The sequence below is a fragment of the Notamacropus eugenii genome, chromosome 2 (assembly GCF_028372415.1).
Source record: "Notamacropus eugenii isolate mMacEug1 chromosome 2, mMacEug1.pri_v2, whole genome shotgun sequence".
In the NCBI taxonomy this organism is placed as follows: Eukaryota; Metazoa; Chordata; class Mammalia; order Diprotodontia; family Macropodidae; genus Notamacropus; species Notamacropus eugenii.
The window spans coordinates 244,790,038-244,803,307 of NC_092873.1; the positions used below are offsets into that span (position 1 = coordinate 244,790,038).

The 13,270-nt window shown below is 39.4% G+C and overlaps 1 protein-coding gene across 1 annotated transcript in view; it reads right to left on the reverse strand.

The window, feature by feature from the left end:
• The window catches only part of SYNE1 (spectrin repeat containing nuclear envelope protein 1), a 537,113-nt gene extending 525,349 nt beyond the window's left edge, over positions 1-11,764 (reverse strand). Inside the window, exons 1-2 of the mRNA XM_072643728.1 lie at positions 11,360-11,764; positions 578-849 (exon numbers count right to left, since the gene is read on the reverse strand). Coding sequence (XP_072499829.1) covers positions 578-647 — 70 coding nt within the window. The 5' untranslated portion in view covers positions 648-849; positions 11,360-11,764. The remainder of the gene's footprint in view (positions 1-577; positions 850-11,359) is intronic.
• Between the last annotated feature and the right edge of the window lie 1,506 nt (positions 11,765-13,270).

Consider the following 13,270-nt stretch of genomic DNA (forward strand, 5'->3'; position numbering starts at 1 on the left):
AAAAGCTAAGATGAGCAATCCCCATATCCTCTAGGATAGTATTATGCTAAGCTGACTCACTCCCAGACTCATTATTTCTATGACACAGCCCCTAGTGAACTAACTGCCATTCACATTGCTTCTTACTGGCCTATTCTTCCAGTTCTGCTTCTCAGTCTCTGAAGGACAGAGTTGTCATTTATACAGCAATAACCCAGGGTTCTCGCCTGAAGAATGTGAATTCACATGAAAATCTCTCTAATAAAAGACATACATTTCTGGCAAAAAAAAACAAAACAAAACACAAACAGCGTCTATCTCATTTTGCTCCTAGGGTAGGCAGGATATTTGCTAAATAAAAGGAAGAGAGCTGAGGAAATGGCCTGTATTGATTTTAAGTCATCACGAACACGTCTGATATCTTTATTACTAGAGATTTCTAGGACTCTTCTATCACTTGCTGTTCCAGTTTCACAAAAGAGAAAATAAATACATGCACATTTTAAATACATACACATTTTAAAATAAGACTAATAGGAGAAATTAATATGTTTCTAAATGTCAGTAAATCAAAACAGACTTGGCCTCTGGCACTTACCTTGGAGTCTTTGCATTACATTGGCAATGTCTCTAGGAGATCTTGATAGCATTCTTGAGGAAGTAGCCATGATGCATCTGTGGTAGGCACCTTCCAACAAGAGAATCCTCCGATGAAATCATGAATCTTGACAACTGAAGATTCTATGCTACTCTCATCTACACATTCTTTTCTTTTCAGGCCATAAATGGGTCCATCCCTGGGCAGCAGCTGATTAGAAGACTGCCCTATGGAAGGTTTAATACTTCTTTTCAGAAGTCCTTTGAATTAGCCTATCAGGGGAGAAAAGATAGGTGTTAGAAGTGATTTCTATAGGCCTCTGTATGTTAAAAAAAAGATATAAAATTAGCAATTCTAAATGTTCTGTATTCAAGAAAGCATATTATATTTGAATGCAATGGATACAGAAACTCTACTGAATGGTGATTATTTGAACTATATATAACTCTATATAGAACTGTATAAAAATGAGCTGCTGTAAATCTAGCTCACAAACACTACTATTACCTTCTTCTTCATGTTCTTACTCATGCAAACATAATGTCATGGGAAGTATTGTTGGTTGTCATGCTAATTTGGAATTTTTTAACCCACTGTAGATATTTGAAAGTTACTAGAGAAAATAACTGTTTTACTCCAAGTTTTATATTTAACTTTCATAACAGTTGGCATGAAAAAAAATGTGTTTTTTATTGAGTAAACATTCTTATAACTCTTAATATCTCTCCAATTTTTTATACTCTTAAATATTTCAGTCACCACATAAGAATAGATGACCAGAAATCAAGAAACCTGGACTTAGATCCTAGCTTTGACTCCCTAGTGGTGAAGCAATCAGTAAGTATCATACCTCTGTGTCTCAGTTTTATTATCTTTAAAAATGGAAGCAACTGGCATTACCTACCTTACAAATTTGCAATAAGGATGTGTATATATGTGTGTGCATGTATATGTGTATACATACATATATAATGTATATATACACACATATATAATGTGTGCATACACACACAAACTTCATGATTATATTGTCAGAGCACAATCTTAATCTCTTTTCTCAGCCATTTAACTTCTATCCATCCCCTAAAACTTAATCAATATACAACCTTCTCCATGCAGCATCCTTAACCCCTTTGTTGGTTACAGGTTTCCCTACAGACATCACAAGCATTTTGTTTTGTATCTTGCTAATGAACTAATGTAATAATTTTCCTGTTGAATCAGGAAAGGCCTGAGTTTGAATAGCACACCTTCAATTCAGAAATATGTCTAAGGCCAGACAAGGATAGAGCCAGGAGTAGAATCCAGGTTTCTTGCTGTTTAATTCATGATTTCTGAAAAAAAATGCTGAACCTGGACTCAGGAGAGAATTGGGTTCAAATCTCATTTTTTTTCTTAAAATTTTACTTATTTAATTTTTAATTTATGGAATAAAACAAACATTCTCATAACATAGTGTAATTTGGAAAGATGATTGCACATGAAACTGTAAATCTATTATGTACAGCTCGTTATTCCTTTTACTAAATATATAATAAAGTTATAATATATTCATAATAAATATGTAATGAAGGTATCAGTCACATAATAAAAGTTCTTTTTTTCATTTTTTCTCTCCCCTCCACCTTAGAGATGACTACCATTAGATGCAAATTTTACGTGTGTGTGTATGTTTTAAAAAATCTTACTTCTAACAATAGTGTGTGTGTGTGTGTGTGTGTGTGTGTGTGTGTTCATCCTTCACTGCTAAAGAAGACCATGACATCAGAGAAATAATGACATGGCTTGCACTTGACTTTGTTTTGAGTGAGGGAGGGTTGTGCAGGTCACCAGCCTCACTTCTCCTCCAGAGCCACCTGAATCCAGTGACCAGATATTCATCAGGATGACTGGAGATGGCCCAGGATGAGGCAAGTGGGATTAAGTGACTTGCCCAAGGTCACATAGCTAGTGAGTGTCAAGTATCTGAGGTAATTGGTAGCAATGCAATTTCACAACAATTTAACAGGGATAACACAAAATAAATACATTAAAAAAATCTAACAATAGTAGTGTGATCATGGTTATATCCCTTAGGTTCTAAGCTTCAACCTCTTCTTCTATACAAAATTACTACCATATATATACATACATATATATATACATTTACCACAATATACATATACACATATAAATCTATAATATATATTAGATTATAAATATATATTGTACATAAATATATGATACATAAATATGTAAAATATAAAAATATGAAGCTACTATAATACCTATAGAACCTACCTACCATAGCTGTTGTGATGATTAAAGAAGATAGTGTATCTAAGTTCTTTGGAAACCATTATTTTTGTTGTCTATGTTTATGTCTTATCATCCCCTAGATGATTTGCTCCATGAAATGAAGGATCTTTTGATATAGCCTTTGTATCTGTCCCAGAGTTTGGCATAATCCTTTGCACATAGCAGACATTAAATGAATGTTTGTTAGTTGGATGAATGAATGGGGTCACAAAAGGTAATTTACTGTATGTGTGTGTATTTATATGTATATATGTGAAAATGTAATAATGTTATCAAACTGCAAAAAATTCCTAAAAGTTTCTGCATATTGAAAGATTCTTAGTCTATGACGGACTCTGTTTTTGCATCACCAAAAATCCTAGTAACACAAAGAGTGAAGAAAAATAAAAACAAAAAAGCTTCTCCCAATTCTCTGCCATATCATTTCCTAATAGTTTTCTTTGGAACTCATATTACATACAGAGTTCATAGGATTTCTATGAGAAAATTCTGATATTTCCTTCCCAAAATATTAAATAAGAAATTATTTATGTATCAAATATACTTTTATGGGAACTTAGTGGTATGAAAACAGTCTTAATTTCCTCATTCTCCCAAGTTATATTTTTCATTTCTTCTTTTATTATGTCATAATAACCATTTAAAATTTTAAGTCTGGAACTGGGTGTTTATTATTTGTACTAGTTCCTTAAGGGTAACAAAGATGGCTAAACACAGTCTTTTCTCAGTGCAGTACAAGTCACTAATAATATAAATTATGTAAAAGCTACTAAACAAAAATTTAAGAATGAATCCTGAAAATGAGTGTATCTGGCACATCTAGACATCTCTCTAATAAAAAGCCAGCTTAAGCCAGCAAAAGAAAATGTTGTGTTAGCTTCTCCTAGAGTAAGGTATCTCCTTCTTTTAAACCCAAGATGGAGGAGAACATGGTTTAAGAATTGTAGTCTAAAGTATTCTTAGGAAGGCTTTATAGCAATAACAAGATTTTCCATCCAGGATCACCACAGTGTCTGATCCAATACAGAAGAGGCATACAAACACTCTATAACCCACCCCCTCAGAATCCCCTGACAAGCATATATAGGTTCGTTCATTATAATTCAAGCCCCACATGTTCTGTGACCAAATCAACTCGGAAAATATTGTCTTAATATATTCTCTACTAAGCTGGTGGGAGAATCATTCTTTAGTTACTAATGAAGGGGGTAGGACATAGATGATGCTGATTCAGACACTGAGAAGTATAGTACTGAAGCTATAAGTTTTGTTGGACTTTTTTCTTTGCAATGACCTATGATTTCATTGATTATTTTTGATCTGATACAAGCCATACAGTTCATACGGAAAATTATTTTTACAGTTCTCATCCCAGAACCTTAGTTGTTTTGTTTTTACTCCTTCCCTCCTACTAATCCATCAGTGTGTTCTGCCAATTCTTTTGCCATTAAATCTAGCAGATGAATGACACACAATTGTGGCTGACTGACTAAAGATGGGGCCAGAACTTTTATATTTTCAAAGCAGAAAAACATTATCCATTAGGCCATTTACTTAGATATCCATTTTTCTGCACATGAAGGACATCTTTTACAATCCATTTTTTCCTCACTGAAAGATCAATAGAGAATTATAGAGCTAAAAAAGGTCTTGCTACCTGGTCAAGTGAGAGAGTGGAAAAAGCATCAACTCTGAAAACAAAAAATCTCAGTAAAATCCTACCTCTGATAACCCATACTACCCACATGGTATTTGCAAGGTCACTTAACTTCCCTGGATTTCAGTTTCTTCATTTGTCCCATACAGCTATCGAGCCATGATCCTTAGGATATAATATGCCTTTAGCATTTGAACATAATGTGAGATGTCTATGACCTAAGAAACCTGTGTGCATGAATACCAGAATGAGTCTATGAGCATATTTCATGTGTAGAACATAGTAAAATCATCATGTAAGTCTTAGCTATAAAGACACAGGATCTAAAGCCATAATCCTCGATAGTGTGGCCCAGCACCAACTCAGCCAATCCAGGGGTTGAAGTTTGGGACTGAAACAAAATGACCATCTATCATAGACAGTTAACAAAAGGAAATTTACTTTGCCATGGTATGGAAAAGGATACACAGCTTGTCCAGATGGACACAACCTCCCACCTTATCTCCGTATGGAAATACATCTGGTCAGAAAGCATGTTGACGCACACAGCAGTGGAACATCTGTCAGGTCTGAAGGGCACTGATTCCCCATAGATTGGTCTTTTAATATCCTTGGTAACCAGGAAGCCATATCAACAGCTCAAGCCTAAATCTTCTGGACCAATCAAGTCTTGGGAACAGCTTCCCTCCATTTTCAGGAAAAACTAGCCAGCCAAACAAGACAGGTCCTTTAGGGCACTGCAAAGCTATAAAATGCTACATAAATACCCCCTAAAATTTATTGGGTAAACTACATGATGTTCTTGACAATCTCAAGTTTCTCCTTGTCACAAAAGCTCATCTTTTCTATGGTAATATTTCTCAGTGATGTAACATGACAGTGAATAGTGGAATACCACAATATCAGAAGAATTAAAATTGGAGATGACCAAAAAGTCAAAGGAAAGAGATATGAAAGGTGTCAGTAGATTACAGCTCATTATCAACAATGATTTGGATGTCAGATGTAGGGCAAAAGATATAATGAAAGTTATGTAGACATAGAAAAAGAGGTGAGCCAGTCACTGCATGAAAATGAAGTAACAGATGAATAACCTCTGTGCTCATTGTCTTCATGTAATACCCTAAAAGACCTCCAGAGAAAGGGCCCTAGTGTGTTGGGTAGTTGCTCTAGGAAGGATTTATGACATGGACAAAACCTGCATAAGAATGAAAAGGTGGAATGGATGGCATAGGTCAGAGTGTGCCCATATCACAGCATTAATAGAGCAAGTAAAACATGCAAGAATTGTACCCTCACAGCACCTGTACAATGCTGATCACATGATGTATCATGGAAATAATAATGAATGTAACTGAACTAAACTGAACTAGACTCTCATTTTTATATGGAGGGAATAGATGGAACTTGTGAAAGAAATCAGTTAAAGAACTAGAATGAAAATTAGAAGATGACATAAGAAAACTAATATAATGAAAAAGAAATGTCCACAATATTCTTCAGCAATTTGCAAGCATATCACAGAATCAGAGTTGGAAGGGACTTCAAAAGCCAGCTATTCCAACTCATACATGAAGAAGAATTTCTTCTACCACATAGCTCAAATCTTTGCTTAAAGATCTCTAGGGATGCATTTTACCTTTGGAGTTAGCCTATTTCACTTGGATAGATCTCTAATTTGGAGGCAGCTGGATGACTCAATGGATAGAGTTCTGGGCAGAGTCAGGAAGACTCAAATTCAAATCCAACCTCAGACACTTACCAGCTGTGTGACCTTAGGGAAGTCACTTAAACTCAGTTTGCCTTTCAAGCAGCTAGGTGGCTCAGTGGATAGAGCACTGAGCTTACAGTTAGAAAGACAGTTCAAATCCAGTCTCAGACACTTATTAGCTGTGTAACCCTGGGGAAGTCACTAAACCTCTGTTGACTTTAATCTACTGGAGAAGGAAATGGCAAGCTACCCCAGTTTCTTTGCCAAGAAAACCCCAAAACGAGTCATGAAGGGATTGAAATACTGAACAATAAAATCTTCATTTTACAGCTGTGCCACAAAATGAAGAGGGGGGTGTGGAATGACAAGGACCTAAGCAGGAATCAGACTCTATTCTGAAGATACACAAATAAATTTTCAATTATCTACATGAGAGGGGAACCTTTGGGTCTCCAGACCTCATGTAGCCCTCTAGGTCCTTAGGTGTGGCTCTTTGACTGAATTCAAACTTCACAGAACAAATCCCCTTAATAAAAGGATTGTTCTGTAAAAGAAAAGAAAACCAGTCTGTTGCTAACACTTAGGGATGGTAGTTATCTTACAACACCTCCGCTTTGCCCCTGCCCCACTGAGATGAAAGGTCATTATGGACTTGCCAAATATACATCAAGAATCAAAATATTTATATCACCAAATTAACTTTTGAAACATGGAACAAAAACTTTTATCCTACTTTGAGATAAATTTTATTCATCTTTAGAGCTAAAGCTTGTTCAACATATGTCCAGTTTATGCAGAATCACAGCATGTTAGAGTTGCTCCAAATCCTATGATCCAGAGATCATACAGTACAACCTCCTCATTTTATTAAGAAGAAAACCAAGGCCCTGAGAACTGCCCTATTGAGCTTGAAGACAGCTACCATCTTTTTAGTCACAGAGGTTCGCAACCACAGTACCATCTTCAACTTCTCACTCTCCCTCACTCTACACATCCAATCTGTTGTCTTGTCTTACAAGTTCTATCTCTTCAATATTGCTCCAATAGGTCCCCTCTTCACTCACACAGGCAGCACCTCAGTTTAGGCCCTTATAGCCTCACTCTTGAACTATTGCAATCGCTTCCTAATTAGTCCCCCTACCTCAAGCCCCTACACTACAATTCTTATTCCTAAAGTGATGGTCTGACTGCATCATCCTCCCCTCCCAGATACACTCAATAAATCCTCATGACTTCTCGTGACCTGAAGCATCGAATATAAATTCTACTGTTTGGCATGTAAGTTTCTTCATACTCTGATCCCATCCCACTGTTCCAAGCTCATTAAACACTCTTTCCCTCTAAGCACTGTACAATCCAGTCATACTAGCCTTTTTGCTGTTCCTTGCCTATACAATTCCATTCCCTACCTACAAACCATTGCCACTGCAATGGTTATCCAACCAGCCTAGAGTGCTCTCTCCACTTCATCTCCATCTCTTAGAACCCCTAGTTTCTCTCAAGACTCAACTGAAAGATCATTTTCTATAATAGACTTTTCCTGGTGGCCTCCATTGGCTGGTGCCATCTTCCTTAAGGTGACCTCATATCTACTTAATATGTGTTTTGTATATGTGTGTATATGTGCATCCAACATTAGAATGCAAGTTTCTTGAGTAACTATTTAACATTTCTCTTCATAGTCCTCATGCCTAGCACAGTGACTGGCACATAGTAGGAGTTTAATAAATGCTTATTGATGAAAGTGATTTGTGTAAGATCACACTGATGGTGAATTGGAGAGCCAGAAGTTCTAAACTCAGTCCTCTTCCCTATGCCATGCGTGAACTGATTACCAAATGATGGTTCTCAGTCGTGGTAATAAGGATGAAGACCTAACAAGTAGGAGAGAGAGGTTTTAAGACAATTGTTCCCACCAATTTTTTTTCCAGAACCTCAAGTCCAGAGGACCCTCAAACTCCGTCTTCTGCTTTAACACGACAATCAGCTTTCCCTTCTTTGCTTCTTAGCTAATCTCCTAGCTGCCAAATTACTAAGACACTTTGAAATATAGCTTCAATCCATTAAAAAAATACCTGAGGTATTAAGACCCAGAAAGCAACATCTGAGTACTTTAGACTATACAGCAGAGGGAGATGGACTGACTCACTTCTGGCCAAAGACCAGTAAACAAACATGCAGTTACTAGGAAAAAGATTCAGATCAGAAAATATCAATAACCTTTAAAGATCAATATAATTCTACATGAACGATACAAGTGAGCATTCTTTAATAGAATAGGTAATGAAAACCACTCATTTTTAATCTAAAATTTTAAATAACTTCAATTTTTTAATTCATTAAGATCCATTGGGATTCATAAATATAAAAAATCTGTTTGATTTGAATTTTACTTCATTTTTTCCCCCTACACACCCACTGGAAAAGGATGGAATTAGCAATCTGTACCATAGCCAAAAGGCATGCAGAAGGGAGAAGAGGAGCAAAGTATTTGGATATTCAGCTCCTGCATCATCATTTATCCCTCCCCAAAATGTGCTGGGTACTCAGGGGGTGGGTGGCAGTGTTCTGAATTCTGTCCCTACTCAGCTAGGGCAGGAAGATGAATGCATAATGAACATCTGATGTACATGTCCTCTAAAGACAGAGTACTCAGTTGATGAGTGTAAAAAGAAATTTAGGTCATGATTCAGTTTGAGCAAGAGGATTAGCAGTTCTCTGATAAAAAAGGTTATCAGTTACCTTTCTCTCATATATTTATCAGAAGTGCATTTAAAAAAAAAATAAACACTCCTAAAAACAAATAAAAATCCCAAATAAACCTCAAGTTTCAGATCTTCTTAGACTACACCAAATGGAAGGCCACAGTTAAAAAAAAAGGAAAGGAAAGGAAAGGAAAGGAAAGGAAAGGAAAGGAAAGGAAAGGAAAGGAAAGGAAAGGAAAGGAAAGGAAAGGAAAGGAAAGGAAAGGAAAGGAAAAAGAAAAAGAAGGTAGTCAGGATTTCCTGAGATCCCCTATCTATGTGCTTACCATATACAATGGGTCTGTAAGGTGGGATCAACCACAGCTAAAGCTGGAATGGAAGGAAAATGGAATGCCTTTGCCCACTTATGTATTTCTTACACATCCTCTTCTAGTTATAGCCTATTTCCATTCCAAGGAGCTGTCTGGCAAATGATCATCAGACTGAAGACTACAGTGAAACATACTTTGCCACTATTGTGGCAAACATTTTTCAAAGCTTTCTAATCTGAAGACAACTCTGTATCTTTTTTTCTGTTCCTGCAGAAAAGTAACATCGAGAACCAAGTATAGAAGAATATATGAGGGAGAGACAATGGTGAGCAGGGATAACCCATTTTGTGAAAATTATTATTTGGGAAGGATGAAAGTGAGGTGAATGTCATAGCCCAGGGGGTACAAGTTTTAAAGAATAGTTGTAGTACTATCTAGAACAGCCTGAAAATGGCTCCTGCCCTTTAACTTCAACATATTTTAAGTTTACACAGTTTAAGTTAGCATTAGTTCTAAATCTGTCTCAAAGAAGTGAACAGGTGGTAAAGAACAGGGGAAGAAAGAGCTTGCTGTTCATGGGCCGTCAAGACGTCCTAAAGTCATACATCCCATGCATTTCTCTTATAAGCTCCATCCAAAAGGCCCCATTGCCTATCAGTACACTATACCTTGGGGTGACTTGACTTTCCTGTGAAAATGCCACGAAAATATGGCAACAAAATTAGATGAGCATCGACATTATTAAAGGGGGGGGGGCATTTCTCCCTCAACTTTTGGCTGCTTTAAGACAGTCTCAGAAAAAGAAAAAGCAACCAGTCCAAACTGACAGAAAATCCTATTTTTAAAATGACAGCATGGTATGACTGGCCTATAGCTGCTACTCCTGGAAAGCCTGCCCAAGTTACCTACAAAAGACGGCCTGAATCTATATATCCTATGAAAACCCTATGACACCAACCTAGTCCATAAGCCAGCTTTTCCCCAAGTTCTGTGCCTTCCCTGTCTGCTGTGTTCTGCTGCCTTTGCGTTCTTTGACTGTCCTTTGCAGTCAGTGAGTGCACCAAGCCACTCTGAATCGCCATTCTGACCCATGCCCTGGGCAGTGATGTAAAATCTGAATAGGAAAACGAGTCTTCCAGCAGGCTGGCTGAAAGTTATTTTGCCCTCTAGTGCAGCCAGCGCTAGTGCACTGATTCGGTGACAGGGTGGCGAATGTGATGGGTCCAGCCCCGCACACAATTCTTGCTTTACTACCTATTTCCCCTTCCCCAAACCTTCCTAAAATAGCACGGGAGGCGGAGGAAGGGAGGCTCCAGCAATCTGTCTGACGCCCTGTAGCTTGGATCTGATAGTAACAGCCACCCGCACCATGACAGGGGGTGTTGGGGTTGGGGGAGGGGGGGGGGTTGCTTCTTTCTGCATCATCCGAACATGGGCTGGAGGATGTGCCCTGGAAGGAAATGACAATACAGAAAGAGGGAGAAATTCGCAGAAATCTCCTGGTACCTGATCGCTGGGAGAAAACCTCCCTCCTTCTCCGCCGCCCCTAACCTCAGCTGGGCAGGACCCTGGAGTACAAGGCGCAAACTTGCGAGGGACGTGTCCTCGTTTTTGCTCGTTTTTACCTTATTCCTAGAGCAGCTGCCTTGTCTTGCTCCACCGTTGCCAAGAGCAGCGGTTGAAAAATCTCCTTGGCTCGCTTCTCCAGGGCTCTGCGGGAAATGCCCAAGAACTCGCTCTGTGCCTGGCGCTCGCGCTCTCCTCTCAATCCTGCTCTTCTCCACCACCACCCTCCCCCCACGTCCCCCCCCCCCCCCCCCCACGCCTTCTTTCCTCTCCCTCTCTCTTTACGAGGGTGCTGGTGCTGACGGGAAGCCTCGGCCGCCCTGGTTACCGGGTACAACAATCCCACCCTAGCTCCATCCGTGCAGACAGATACACATAAGCGCGTACACACAACACACAGGCACGCACACTCACTATTGCACCTAGCAGCGCCGGAGTGTGGTTCCCTCCCTCCCTCTGGCAATCAGATCCGTGACCGGCCCTGCCGGCCAGTGTCCTCTCCCCCCAGCATCCAACCTGAGCTTGCTTTCTCACCTCCCTCTCTCGCTCTTGGTCCCGAAGAGTCAAGGGAAAACTCCTATGTCCCTGGCCAGGGTCGCTCTCCAACCTCTCTCCTTCCCACCCTTCCTCCGCTGGCTCAGCTTGGGCGCCCTAGCTAGCCTCTGCTATCGAAAGGATGCACCGGCCCCCTGGATGAGCTGGGGGCGGGGACAAGGGAGGGCAGCTACGCAAAGGGCTTTCCCTTAGCAGAAATACAAACAACCGCGCCTGCACCCTGGCGGCGTCTCTCAGAAGCTGCCTAAACGGTGTGGGTCCTCCGCCCTCCCATCCCCTCCGGACCTGCCTGCTGGGGTGGAGGGTGGGGCGGAAATGTCAGTGGGAGATGCTGCCTCTGTTCCACCGCAGCTGTGGGCGCTCTCAGATCTCCTGGTTTGGCCTGGTGTGCTGGTTGCTCAGCCCCTCCGATCTAAGCCTCCTGCAGGGATTCGGGAGGCAACGGGGCGGCCCCTCAGTGCACCACTCCCCCAACCCCTTCGCAATTTAAGTTGGCTTCATGATAAGGGTGCACGTGGATTGTTCTCATGGAAGTTAGCAGTCACTAATTTAACCATCTGTTTTGTGACCCAGGTCAAACTGTAAACACTAAAACTGAAGGTGAAAAGCTGCAAGTCAGTAATTAAACTGACACATTCCAAAGCCCATTGTCTCATTAGTCATCCTTTGGTTAATTTTTCAATATGTTGCTGTCTTCATGTATACTACAGAATGACCCACTTTGCTGTTATGCTTGAGATGAAAGTATGATGTTTTAAAGGAATAGAAAAATACATCTTATGGAGTAGTGCTAAAAAGTACTGGCTTAAGAATCAGGAAGAAACTGATTCCAAACCTGTCTCGGGCATAAAATTAGCAGTGTGACCTTGGGTAAGTCTTTTAACTCTTCAGTGTCCTAGACTACTCTCTAAAATTAAAGCCACAGAATAGTTCCTGATCTGAGTTTTTCGGAAAGCTTATTTACATAGAGTGCATATGTTTTGGAAATCATAGGCCTGCCTACCCTCCCAAAGGAGAAAGAACTCTGAACTTGGGGTCACAAAATCTGGATTTGGATCCCAGGACTGGCACTGAGGATGAGGCTATGGGACTTAGATAATCACTTGTCTTCTTTGGGTCTCAGTTTCCTTATTTGTAAAATGAGGGATTTAGATTAGATGATTACTAAGGTTCTTTCCTAAAGCTCTGAATTTCTATGACTTTAATTTGATGATATGAAAATGATTCAGTGGTGAGAGATGGCAGAAGTAAATCTCTAAATCATAGTTTACAAACCAAACCTGGCACCAATAGTCCTGCCAACTATGGTGATAAACTTAAAGATCAATCCTCCCTACTGAAAGGTTTACAAATGGGTTACAAGTAGTTTGCCTTTTACCAACCACACCAAAAGTTTATTTCCTATTTGTAAACTGAAATGTTTAGCATTAAGGAAAGTTTTGAGGTAGGTAAAATGTAAAATTTGAATTTGCTGCCCAACCTATACCTTTCTATAACCTTTACCATGATACTCAATGGCACTTCCACATGCTTTTTCAGGTATCCATTGTCCTCATTCCCTTCTCTCAAAATTTGCTCTTAGAAAAGAATTTGATTAACTCATTCACACTATACATCAACAAAACAAAATCCACACTAAATGGGTCTGTGATCTCACTGATTTGGAAATTCCTGACAATGATGCCAATTGTAACTCATCCATACAAACTTATGGGGTATTGTCCTTTCTTTCACCTAAATTCCTTATGGAGGACAATCCAGTGTGTTAGAGGCCTTTCTCAATTTTTTCTAATCTTACAGAGGCATCCATGAAGAATTTTGGATGTCCACTTGTCATCATCCCTTACCCTTGCTACATGACCAACCAATTTTCTCTTCTAATTATACATT